At 46.1% G+C, this 13,860-nt stretch overlaps 1 protein-coding gene across 1 annotated transcript in view; it reads right to left on the bottom strand.

The window, feature by feature from the left end:
* ACADL (acyl-CoA dehydrogenase long chain) overlaps positions 1-13,860 on the bottom strand; it is a 44,338-nt gene that overhangs the window by 23,508 nt on the left and 6,970 nt on the right. Inside the window, exons 2-5 of the mRNA XM_038766434.1 lie at positions 8,544-8,699; positions 4,809-4,946; positions 4,115-4,279; positions 529-595 (exon numbers count right to left, since the gene is read on the bottom strand). Coding sequence (XP_038622362.1) covers positions 529-595; positions 4,115-4,279; positions 4,809-4,946; positions 8,544-8,699 — 526 coding nt within the window. The remainder of the gene's footprint in view (positions 1-528; positions 596-4,114; positions 4,280-4,808; positions 4,947-8,543; positions 8,700-13,860) is intronic.

Here is a 13,860-nt window from a genome sequence, read left to right on the forward strand (position 1 = left end):
ACTGTTCTAAGCACTGGGGAAGTACAAGTTAATCAGGTTGGACAGTCCCTGTCCCACATTGGGCTCACACTCTTAATCCCCATTTTTTACAGATGAGATAACTGAGTCTCCGAGAAGTTAAGTGACTTGTCTGAGGTCACACGGCAGACATGTGGCAGAGCCAGGATTAGAACCCATGACCCTGGGTTCCCAGGCCCCTGCTCTATCCATTATATCGTGCTGCCGATGCATCCTACAGCACGAGTTCTCCTGAATGAGGGGGGGGTTGGCAAGATGTAAACCCAACATTCTAGAAAATGTGTGCATTGAACTGTACTTGTTATAGTTGTCATTCAATGTAGTAATTGAACCTATTATTTTATAAGGTAATGAACAAAATTACACAATCACAGTTGAGGCATTAATTTTCAGGGCAACAACTGAGACAATCCAACAAAGTAGACAAGTAATCATGGTGAAAATGCTGGCAATGAAGAAACGCTTGCCAGTTTTGTGTCTTTAATTTAACGCCCATCCCGTCACACGTACCTTGCTACCATTAAGGATCCAGTCACTTCCATCCTTTTTTGCATGGGTCCTCACTCCTTGCAGGTCGCTATTGTCGTGGGAAACAGGGAAGATGTCATTGACTTTCCACCCCCACCGAGGCAGCAAGTAACTTCACCAAAAAATGGAGCCCTGGCGCCTCTCTAGAGCCCAGGGTGGTGCCTGAAATAGGTGGTGTGTGGGACAGCGAGTCTGGCGGTCAAGATTGCTAGGTAAACTGCTGAGAGAAGAAATGCTAAGTGAGCTCCAACAGAAGTCTGGCAATGACTTTCAGGTTGCTGAGGTGGGTGGGGAGGGTGATCCCAGAGCAGTCCGTCACCTGTGGCACCGCCGCGGTGGCTCTAACCGGCCACAGCCTCACCAACCCAGCCCCCAGCCCCTTTGAATCTCTGCACAGAGTGAACCTCCTCTGACACTATGTAGACCTGAACATCAACCACTGTATCAGCCCATATCCGCCCTCTGGCCTGGAACTCCCTTCCCTTTCATATCGGACAACAGACCTTCACTCTCCCCACCTTCAAAAAGCTCCTAAAATCATAGCTCCTTCAATGACTAAGCCCTCCTTATGCTTCCTTCTGTGTTGCCTATGCACTTGGGTCACACTTCGGTATTCATCCCACCTTCCGCTCCAAAGCATTTAGGTACAGGACTCGGTGGATAAAGCACGGGCCTAAAGAAGGACGTGGGTTCTAAACCGACTTTGCCTCTCTGGTCTGCTGTGTGACCCTAGGTGGGTCACTTCAATTCTCTGGGCCTCAGTTAGCCTCATCTGTAAAATGGGAATTAATAATGTGAGCCCCACGTGGGACATGGATTGTGTCCAAACTGATTAACCTGTAGCTACCCCGGGCTTCAAACAGTGCCTGGCACACCGTAAGCGCTTAACAAATACCATTAAAAACATCCTTACATTCAGGCATTTTAATGGCTGTCTCCCCCTCTGTAAACTCCCTGTGCACAGGGATCATGTCTACCAACTTGTATTGTACTCTCCTGAGCGCTTAGTACAGTGTTCTGCACACAGTAAGACCTCAGTGAACACCACTGACTGATTGGTTCTCATCTTTTGGAATTTATTGGTTTACTTCTCAATCCTATAATATGAATATTTCCCCAATTCAACTAAGCATTTCAAAGTTAGCCCCTACCCTCATTTATATACCCCTGGCCATTGGCCAGCATCTGGGACTTTGCCGCATCTACTGATTCAGACCCAGGTAGGGCTTTTTACAGCACTGGATTTACCTTCCGAACACTTCTGCTAACCAATTCTTCCCCAGGTTTTGGTGCACATTTTAATTGCTTCAATCACTACAATTATATATGCATAATATATAGTTATAAACTATGTCCAACCTGATTACCTTGTATCTACCCCGGTGCTTAGAACAGTACTTGGCACATAGTAAGCACTTAAAAAAATGCACAATAATAATAATGATAATTGTATTAAGCACCATACTAAGATGCAGTGTGATCTGGTGGAATAATAATAATAATAATAATGGCATTTATGAAGCACTTACTATGTGCAAAGCACTGTCCTAAGCGCTGGGGAGGTTACAAGGTGATCAGGTTGTCCCATGGGGGGCTCACAGTCAATCCCCATTTTACAGATGAGGTAACTGAGGCACAGAGAAGTAAAGTGACTTGCCCAAAGTCACAAAGCTGACAATTGGCAGAGCCGGGATTTGAACCCATGGCCTCTGACTCCAAAGCCCGTGCTCTTTCCACTGTGCCATGCTGCTTCTCACACAGGCCTAGGAATCAGGACAGCTGGATTCTAATCTTGGTTCTGTCAACTGCCTGCTATGGGACCTTGGGCAAGTCATTTAATTTGTCTGGGTTTCAGTTTCCTCAGCTGTAAAATGGGAATTAAATTCCCAAACTCCCTCCCCTTTAGACTGTGAGCCCCACGTGGGACAGTGACAAGGTCTGATTTGATTGCATTGTGTCTACATGAGGGTGTAGTACAGTGCTCAGCACCTAGTAAGCGCTTAAAACCACTTAAATGAAAATTTAATTCAAAGTCACATGGCAGGCAAGAGGCAGAACCAGTATCAGAACCCCAGCTCTCCAGACTTCCAGCTTCAGGCTCTTTCCACAAGGCCTCCTCTCCCCGCTACTTCAACTGGGAGTCCCATGTGGGACCTGATTCTCTTCTATCTACCCCAGCGCTTAATACCGTGCCTGGCACATAGTAAGCACTTAACAAATACCACAATTATTATTAGACCCACAATGCTCCCAACAGCAGCCTTGCATCCCCCATGATTATATGCACATTGTATACCTCCCATCACAACTAGTCCTAGTTTTGCCTGAAGCTGGCTAAAATTGTGGGAAAAACCTGCCTACATATTAAGCAATGGGCTGCGCCCTTCCTTGTGGCATTCGGTGCCTCAGGGGAAATCCGACTGAATGCGAATGGCACACTCTAATGGCACAAATTCAGCTTTTTGGCCCTCAAATTTCAGGGCCGAGGCTAATCTGTGGCTTCTGATGGGAGATGCCACCTGCCATCATCAGCGGATGACCAGATCATCAAGAATCCCGAAAAACAGCCGCTTAAAGCGGCCAGCTAAGATCACGGGCGCTACCCGGGCAGCTCCCCGCTGGGTCGAAAGGCTGTGGGATGGCCACCAGCATCAGCATTGTGCTGCGGCCACCCCGGCTGTCAACTCCTTCCCGTGAAAACCCTTCTCCCTCTTCACGCTGTGTGTTGCCCTCCCTGCCCAGAGTGTGTGTGGCACCCCGCAAAACAGCATCGCTCGAATCGGGTCTTTGATCCCGAACTGTCAGGATCGAGTCTCATCTGTCGTTCCCCACAACGAGACTCCGTGATCATGTTCCGGCCCATCACCTGATGGTAAAGCTCTAACTACCCTCACTCAACTCCCCTCCTCAGTCTGTGCCCCTTCTCCAATTTCCACCTCCTCGTCCATCTCCCCAACTCCAATTGCTCCTACCTGTCTCTTCCTTTCAGGTTTCTCCTCCCTCTCCCTTCTCCTCCACACTTCTTTCTGTTTGTGCCCTTTCAGTCTCTTCTCCTTGCCCAAGTCAATCGATACTGAGCGCTTACCCTGTGCAGAGACACAAATTCCCCACTTCCCACAGAGCCCGAGGAGGGTGGGATAGACAGCGGCGAGAGACCTGGATTCCAGAGGTAGCTCCGTTACCAATGCCGTGACCAGGAGCTGAAAGGGCTTGGTATGCTGTTCCCTGTCGTCAATGCTGCTCCTGCATTCTACCACTGGGCTCGAGGCTCGGAGGTCAGGTCGAAATCAAATTTTCTCCCGTCCCAGCCTGCTCTGCTTGGACCTCCCAAAAGCAAGCACCATGATCCGGCTGTATCTCCCCACCACATCACCTGTCGGCAGGCAGCCAGCTGGCTCTCCTGGGTTCGAGTCGAAGCCAGAACTCCACCCACTCTAATGGAGGGGTCTGCGGCTCGAGAGCCGGAGGATTTTGTTTAACGAGAAAGATGAGGAGCCGCTCCTGGACCCTCCCAAAAGACCCCACAGCATGATGGGGGCAGCACGGGTCCCCGTAGTTGTCAACACACCTTCCGGCCCCTGGTTCGGTCATCGCTATGGCACCAATGCATTGGCCGGCGGTCATCTTGGGGATGAGACGCTGAATTTGTTCTTCCGAGCCGTAGTTGGCAATGTAGGGCATGACGATGTCGGAATGGAGGCTAAAGCCCGGTCCTGTGCAATTGGAGTAAGCTCTTAAAAAAAAGAAAGATTTCAAAATCAGAAATCCAATACTATTTTGGCCACAATGTGATCTGGCTCGGTTTAGAATCCATTTACTGAATTCCTCAACCCCGCAAATGGCAACAGTGGCGATCTGACTGTACCAGCGCTTAGTACAGTGCTTGACCCCTAGTAAACGCTTTACAAATACTAAAGCTATTACTGGGTTTAGAGACCACGTGTAACACATTTTGAAACCATGCTCTGGCCAGTTATGTCAACCAATTTAAAAGGGGCAGGTAATATGGCTAATGAGAGGGTGGCTAATGTGTAAGACATCATTATCAGTGGTATCTGAGCACTTACTGTGTGCAGAGCACTGTGCTAAGCGCTTGGGAGAGTACAATGAATCCTTCAAGGGATCCGTTTTCAAAGAGAAAAACATTCTTCAAAGACCCCTCCTATGTTACACTGTACAGGAGAGAATTGCACATCTCGTATCGCCAAGGTAGAAAAAATAGAAAAGAAAAAAAATGTTGAGGTAAAAATTCAAATACTCACTGCTCCTCCCAGACGACAGCTGCAGAATACAGGTCCCCACCGATACCACCGTGTTTCTCCGCAATGTTGACACCTAACAGTCCTTGTCTTCCTGCTTTTTCCCAGACTTCTCTACTCACCTCTCCGGCTTTCTCCCACCTGAAAAAATCCCAGAGGCCACAGTCACAGAAGCTTCCTTGCAATTACAGGATAGCTATAGCAATTTAATAAGTGGGTCCAAGGTGAGGTTTGTAAAGATGCAGACATTTCTAATGAGTCATTAGATCATTATGAGTTTCGAGGTCAAAACAAAAGTGCTTCTGTCAGCACAGACCATTAACCAGGATAGGGGGAACTACTTTCAGTTTGTCAATTCCATTCTGGGTAGTAGTTATAGTAGTAAACATACATATTAAAGTGCTTACTGGGTGCAGAGCATTGAATAAAGCCATGGGAAAGAGTATGCAGGTGGCAATTAAACCTGGTCCCTGGCCCTCAAAGGGCTCACAAACTAAACATAAAGTGTGTGTGTGTTTGGGGGTTGTGCGAGGGACAGTGGCAACAGACACATAAAGGAAAGATGAAAATAAAAAACCAAAACATCAGTAGATGAGGAGGACAGACAAAAAGACATAAAGAGACCCACCCACCCACCCACAATTGGGTATGGTAGCTGGAGGGTGGGGAACACTGGTGCTGTGTCTGGGCTAACAAACTGTATTAAATTGAGGAGGGTCTTGTCAAACAACCTTTTCCCCCGCCTCAAACACAGCCAATGGAAGGAAAGAGGACCAGGAAATAGCAAGGTGTACCTGGGGAGGGGTCTTCAAGAACTCTTGGCAGTAGGTTGGAACTGTGTCACCCCGATGTGGCAAGTGGCCACTACTCAGAGTCGGGAACGCCCACTCTGTCAAACCCTGTGTGGCGCTCGGTGACCGATCGAACCTCCTTGCTGGAGCTAGGAGAAGTGAGTATTTCCCTCTTGGGTGATTTGAAAAGTTGCCCGTTATGGGGGACTTGAAAGATAGCCTGTGTTGGGGTGACTTGAGAGGTAGCCCCTGGGTGACAACCGCTGTCTCCTTCCCGGTTCTACCACTGCTAGGAGTCGGGGACCGTGCTGACCAGTACGTTTAATAGCCTAGGAATAGCTTTGCTTCCAAGGGGTACCTATTGAGGATTCTTTGTGCTATCATCTTAATAAACCTGTTTCTGTTATTCATTAACCCTCCAGTCTGTGAGTCCATTTCCAGTCTTCTCATCCACAAGCTAAGTAGTTACCTAGCAGCTGGTCCCACCTAGTGACACTCCCATATATTAGTAACTAAAATCTCCTTTTTCGGCACCTAATGTGGCAGAAACCAGAGACTTAACCTGTCCTCTAAAATCTGACTCCTAGCTCTCTGCTTGAGTGAATGCTACATATGATTTTCTCAAATTTTAATTTGAAGAAGCCCAGAATGTTCCTGCACAATTTTTGAGTACAGAGCAAAATTCTACCCAAAATCAATCTACTGTGAAATGACATATTTTATGGGGTGGAAAGCAAGGGGACAAATGGGAGAGAGGCCAAGAGGTCAGGAGTGAGGATGAACACTGGAAACTCTGGCCCTGGACAATTATTTTTAGATCTGTCTTTCAAAGTTGGTGATGAAAGAACTGCAGTAAACAACCTCCCTGGTAGCTGCAGTTCACTAAAACGAGTGGACAATCCAGGGCTCGGCGTTAACTTTTGGTTTCTCTTCTCTGGGCAGCTTTTCTGGTGAAAATGTCCTTTAGATTGTAAGCTCCTTGGAGGTAGTAGTAGTAGTATTTATTAAGCGCTTACTGTGTGCAGAGCACTAAATAAAGCATTGGCAAAGACTACACAGATGAGAATTAGCAGGGACCGTGACTACCAACTCTATTATATTGTTCTTTTCCAAGCAGTCAATAAATACTATGGATTGACTGATTGACTTTTCTAAGCACTCAATAAATACCATGGATTAAACTGATTGATTTAATGATTTCATGGGGTAGTCAGTCCTTGCTTTCTGACTGCCCACCTGGTCGGGAAGATTCACTCGTCATTAAAGGAAACACATTAAAAAAGGCATACCAGGAAGATAATAATCAATCAATTGTATTTATTGAGTGCTTACTGTGTGCACAACACTGTACTAAGCGCTTGGGAGATAGACCCTGGTTCACACAAAAGCATACAAACAGAAAGGTATAGAGATACATTCCTCATCAAAAAAGGACAAATATCCACTTTAAGCACATACTTCTCTTAAATAGTTGTCAACACTATTTTTCATGATGAAAAATCATGAGAACCTGAGAATCTCTAGCTCCTATTAATTCAATAGTTCAGAGTCCATGGTTGTAGAAAAGCTGCTTTTTTTTCCTAGATCATAATTACAAACTTATGAGATGCTTTGGCACTTTGATATCCAATATGTAGGAGAAAAGGCAATGAGTTAAACATTTTTATGAGTCCCTACTGTGTGCAAAGCCCTACACTAAGCACTTGGGAGAATATAATACAACAGACTCGGTAGACCCGTTCCCACCCCACAGGCCAATGGTCTCATAATTGAAGTGGGTGCAGAAAAGAAAAAAATGGATGAAAAGGGATTTAATAATAACCATGATAATAATAATGGTATTTGATAAGCGTCTACTATATGCCAGGCACTGCTTTAAGCACTGGGATAGAGACAAGATAATCAGGTTGGATACAGTCCCTGTCACACGCACAGCTCACGGTCTTCATCCCCATTTTACAGATGAGGGAACTGAGGCCCAGAGAAGCGAAGTGACTTGCCCGAGGTCACACAGCAGTCAAGTAGAGGAGCAGGGATTAGAACCCATGACCTTCTGACTCTCAGGCCTGTTCTCCATCCACAGGCCATGACTTGATGAAAAAGAGGCCTGAATGCTTTATTCCACATTGTTCCGATTGGCATTTGTCTTTTCCCACAGTGCCAGCGCTTCAAGAAGCTCAGTTTGTCTTCACAGAGTCCCTTGGAAAGGGGTGGGGGTGACAGTGGGTCAGGACTTAAAACCAGGGAGGGGAAGAATTTGGGTTTTTTGACTGCATTTCATTTTTTTTTTAATTTGGCTAAACCCCCCAGCCCACATATTGCGGTCTCTCCCCTCAGAGCCTCCTGGAGCTCTGCCCCTTCTGTTGTTTACTATCTTTTCCTTTCCCTGCCCCCCACCCAAGCAGTGCTGCCCACTTCCCTTTGGCCTGTCCCCACCCCACCATGAAGAGAAGCTAATGGTGAGAAGCAGCATGGCTCAGAGGAAGGAGCACGGGCTTGGGAGTCAGAGGTCATGGGTTCTAATCCCGGCTCTGCCACTTGTCAGCTGTGTGACTTTGGGCAAGTCATTTAACCTCTCTGTGCCTCAGTTACCCCCTCTGTAAAATGGGGATTAAGACTGTGAGCCCCACGTGGGACAACCTGATTACCCTGTATTTCCCCAGCACTTAGAACAGTGCTTGGCACATAGTAAGCGCTTAACAAATACCAAAATTATTATTATTACTATTATTATTATTATTAAAAGCGGCCTCCGGGGAGAGGGCTGAAGACGGGAGGGTGAAGGTGAGGACCGTCACGCCGCTTCTGCTGCATCAGTGAAGGGCCAACCCTCTTCCCCATCCCAGGTCCCTTCCTTTCCCGGCCACAATGGTCTAGTCTGTGGGAGAGCCCCGGCCATCAGCGGCTCCTGCCATTTCCCAGCACCGGCCCCGTTGCCCCTACTTACTCTGTGTGGTGAGGCGTCACCTCTTCTAGGAAGAATTTCCTTACACTTTCTCTGAAAATGTCATGTTCTGAAGAAAAGATCCTCCGGATTCCGACATCGGTCATCGTTTTGGCCGAAGATGTTTCTATGCGAGCTTCCGTTTCGGAATGAGACCATCTAAAGAGAAAACCCATTCACAATCAGAGCTCGACAAACACTGTGGAAGTGTACCCCTCAAGCACAAATAGCACCCACTTTATGTTTCACTACTTCATTTGCATTACCCCCCTTCAAAGCCCTATTGAAGACTCACCTCCTCCAAGAAGCCTTCCCAGACTAAACCCCTTTTTCCTCAGCTCCCCATCGCCCCGACTCGCTCCTTTGCTCGACCCCCCACCCCACAGCACTTATGTATATATGTACATATCGATAATTCTATTTATATTAATGCCTGTTTACTTGCTTTGATGTGTATATATCTATAATTCTATTTAAATTTATGTTATTGATGCCCGTTTACTTGTTTTGATGTCTCTCTTCCCTCGCATTGTGGGCAGGGATTGTCTCTCTTTCTTGCTGAATTGTACTTTCCAAGTGCTTTCTACAGTGTTCTGCACACAGTAAGTGCTCAATAAATGTGATTGAATGAATTGCTTCGGCTTGACCTAATGCAAAAAATGTAAGTTCATTGTGGGCAGAGGCTGTGTCTACCAACTCTGTTGAATTTTGCTCTTCCAGTGTTTAGTACAGTGCTCTGCATGACTGATTGATATGGTACTTGTTAGCGCTTACTCTAGGGCCAAGCACTGTTCTGAGATCTGGGCAAGATATGTTACAATCAGGTTGGACACAGTCACCGTCCTACAGGGAGCTCATATTCATTCATTCATTCATTCATTCAATTGTATTTATTGAGCACTTACTGTGCGCAAAGCACTGTACTAAGGATTCGGAAAGTACAATACAGCGATAAAGAGAGACAATCCCTGCCCACAACAGGCTTACAGTCTAGGGAGGGGGAGACAGACATCAAAACAAGTAAACAGGCATCGATATAAATAAATAGAATTATAGATATATACATTTATACATAAGGGGGGAAGAGCAAGGGGAGCGAATCGAGGTGACGCAGAAGGGAGGGGGAGCTGAGGAAAAGGGGAGCTTAGTCAGGGAAGGCTTCTTGGAGGAGGTGCACCTTCAGTAGGGCTTTGAAGGGGGAGAAGAGTGATTGACAGATTTGAGGAGGGAGAACATTCCAGGCCAGAGGTAGGACACGGGCCAGGGGTCAGCGGCGAGACAGGAGAGAATGAGGCCCAGTGAGAAAGTTAACACCAGAGGAGTGGAGTGTGCAGGTTGGGCTGTAGAAGGGGAGAAGGGAGGTGAGATAAGAAGGGGTAAGGTGATGGAGATCTTTGAAGCCAATAGTGAGGAGTTTTTGTGTGATACAGAGGTTGATAGGCAACCACTGGAGATTTTTGAGGAGGGAGGGTTGACATGCCCTGAACGTTTCTGTAGAAAGATAATCCGGGCAGTAGAGTGAAGTATGAACTGAAGTGGGGAGAGGCAGGAGATTGGGAGGTCAGAAAGGAGGCTGATGCAGTAATCCAGTCGGGATAGGATGAGTGATTGTACTAATATGATAGCAGTTTGGATGGAGAGGAAAGGGCGGATCTTGGAGATGTTGTGAAGGTGAGACCAGCAGGCTTGGGTGCCGGATTGGATATGTGGGGTGAATGAGAGAGCGGATTGTGAGGCTGTGGGCTTGTGAGACGGGAAGGTTGGTTGTGCCATCCACAGTCACGGGAAAGTTCGGGCGAGGACAGGGTTTGGGAGGGAGATGAGGATCTCTGTCCTTTAATATGATATTGATATTAAAGAATAAGCTCAGTCCAATTGCACCTCAAACAGTACAGTGCACTGCACAAAGTGGGTGCTCAATAAATACCCCTACTATGTATGACAACTGAAAGTTATGCTGTCATATGCACATCACTGTTGTTTGTGGACTTTAATTCAACATTTAAATAAATTCAAGACTTTAATTCAAGACTTTAACTAAAATCTAACATTTATGTAGTTCTAAAGATCTTCTTGGAATTAGTTCTCTTTTTATTATGATGTCCCCTTCCTCCTCATAACTCCATTTTTTCCACTCAGCTTTCATTCTGAATTGTTTCTGTCCAAATCATCCTATTGTAGACTGGCTCATTCTCTCTCTCTCTCCCTCCCTCTTTCTCTCTCCCTCCCCTCTACTCACCCTCCCACCCTCTCTTACAGTGTCCTGAAGTGCCACAGTGACTCACAGATAGTTATCTGCACTCCCTCAAGTGGACTGTACTACTCAGGAGCATAGTATTAGAAAAATAAAAAAGGGGCATGGTCTCAAAGATATCCCCATAGATAAGTTAACATACTTTATGTACAGAGTCACACTTAAGGTCCAAATATCAATTAGTCGGTGGTTTGTATTGAGCGCTTACTGCACGCAGAGCATACAGAGAATACAGTACAACAGAGTTGGTAGTTCATTCATTCATTCAATTATATTTATTGAGCACTTACTGTGTGCAGAGCACTGTACTAAACGCTTGGGAGAGTACGATTCAACAAATGGATACATTCCCCGCGCACAGTGAGCTTGCAGTCTAGAGGGAGGAGACAGACATCAATACAAATAAATGAAGTACAGATACGACTGCCTTCAAAGCTGTAATCTCACAAAAAAATGCTTCTAAATGTGTCCGTGTGAATTTTTTCAGGATGTGGGTGGGACAGACTTCTCCATCAACAGTATTTTCTGAAAGCCTGCTATATGCAGAGCACTGTACTCATCACTTGGGAGTGTATGGAAAAGATAAAAAGACCCATTCCTGACCCCTCACAGAGCTAATAATTTAACTGGAATGACAGACACACAGGAGGAAAGAGAAAGAAGATAGAAGGTGGGAAGATGTGATCCGGGGAGAAGGAGATTCATTGGGAAAGCCTCCTGGAGGAGGTGGGATTTCAAAAGGGATTTGAAGATGGGGAGAATTGTTTCCTGGCAGATTTGAAAGAATGAATAGGTACTGGCGACCTCTGAGGAGGGGAGAGATGTGTGCTGAACAGCGTGGCCTGGCCTGGGCCTCAGGGGACCTGGATTCTAATTCCGGCTCTGCCACTTGTCTGCTGTGTGACTTTAGGTAAGTCACTTCACTTCTCTGTGCCTCAGTTTCCATATCTGTAAAATGGGTATTAAGACTATGAGCCCTATGTGGGACATGGCCTGTGCCAACCTGATTATCTTGTAACTACCCCAGGGTTTAGCACAGTGCCTGGACTATAATAATACTATAAAAACAAAAGAACGCCCCCCCACCACCAAAAAATGAACAATGTTTCAGGAGATGAACCAGGTTTTTTGAAGTGTAATATACACTAACTAGGGGGCAGATTGGGGGCAGGGAGACCAGCAAGGAGGATAACCCAGGGATAAAGGGCAGAGGGAAAGCTTGAATCATTTAGGTGGATAAGATGGCACAGATTCCAGAAACATGATGGATAAAGAAACGGTAGAACTAGTAACAGACACGTGAGGGGAAAAGATAGCGAGGGGGTTGCATCTCTCCAAGAGGTTTTCCCCTACTAAGTCATCTTTTTCCCAGCTCACTCTCCCTTCTGTGTCTTCTATGCACTTTGAGCTGTGACCTTTGGACATTTGATATTCGTCCCACCCTCAATCCAACAGTTATATACATATCTTTATATTATCTTTAAATAATTTATTTATGCTACTATGTTTTCCCCTCAAGACTGTAAACTCGCTATGGGCAAGGGAACGTGTCTGCCAACTCTGCTGTATTTTGCTCTCCCATGTGCTTAGGACAATGCTCAGCACCCAGTAAGCACTTGATAAATACCACTGAGCGAGTCATAGATGACACCAAGGTTGTGGGCTTCTGGGAAAGGAAAGATGGGTGTGAGGTCAGAGGTATGGAAGTTTGGAGGAGCAAGTTTAGGAGGGAAGATGAGTTCATTTTAGACACGTTCACTGGAGATGCTCTGGAGGTAGGAAGAAAATGTGATAGTGTAAAACAGAGAGAGCTTGGGGCTGCTGAGGTACATTTAGGAGTCATCTGCCCCCAAAGTCATGGCTAAAATCACATAAATCTATCATCCTCTAGAGAGAGTGAGAGATCTATACAAGAGTCTTAAAGGATTAGAGGTGGAAGAGCCAGCAAAAGGAAACTGAGGAGGAGCAGACAGAGAAATAGGAGTGGAACGAGGAAAGTGCCATGTCAGAGAAACCAAGGTGAGGCAGGTTATGTTTTTATGATACTTGTTAAGCGCTTACTATGTGCCAGGCACTATACTAAATGCTGGGGTAGATACAAGGTCATCAGTCCCTGTCCCACCTAAGGTTCATAGTTTACATCGGAGGGAGGAAGATTTGATCCCCACTTTGCAGGTGAGGAAACAGAGACAAAGGTAAGTGAGGTGACCTGCCCGAGATCACACACAGACAGGAGGCAGAGCTGGGACTGGAACCCAGGTCCTCTGATTCCCAGGCCTGTGCTCTTTTCACTACGTCATGCTGCTTCTCTATTGAGTACTTACTGTGTGGAGAGCACTGTACTAAACATTTCGGAGAATACAGTACAACTGAGTTGGTAGACAAGTTCCCAGCCCACTAGGAGTTTACAGTCTACAGAGGGAGACAGACATTAAAATAAATTATGGATATGTTCATAACGGGAACAGGAGAGGGGAAAAGGAGTGAAGCTTGTTGTGGACAGCGAATGTGTTTGTTGTAGTGTTGTGTTGTCCTCCCCAAGTACTTAGTTCAATGCTCAGCACAGTGTAAGTGCTCAATAAATGCGGTCGCTGAATGACTAATAGCTACAGGGTAAAGCGGGATCCAGAAGGCTTTTTTTAATCTAGGAGAGACTTGGGCAAGGTTTACGGAGAAGCTGTATGTCATAGTGGCTACATCACGGGCCTGGGGGTCAGAAGGTCATGGATTCTAATCCCAGCTCTGCCACTTGTCTGCTGTGTGACCTTGGGCAAGTCACTTCACCTCCTCTGTAAAATGGGAATTGAGACTGTGAGCCCCACGTGGGACAGGGACCTGATCTGCTTGTATCCACCCCAGCACTCAGTACAGTGCCTGATACATAGTAAGCGCTTAACAAATATCATAATTACTATTACTATCATTATTATTAAGGCAGAAGGGGAGGTTAAAGATGGCAATATGAGAGGGAAGGAGGGTGAGAACAAGTGTTTTTAGGAGATTCATTCATTCATTCAATCATATTTATTGAGCACTTACTATGTGCAGAGCACTGTACTAAGCGCT

Source organism: Tachyglossus aculeatus, chromosome 25 (genome assembly GCF_015852505.1).
Source record: "Tachyglossus aculeatus isolate mTacAcu1 chromosome 25, mTacAcu1.pri, whole genome shotgun sequence".
Lineage (NCBI taxonomy): Eukaryota > Metazoa > Chordata > Mammalia > Monotremata > Tachyglossidae > Tachyglossus > Tachyglossus aculeatus.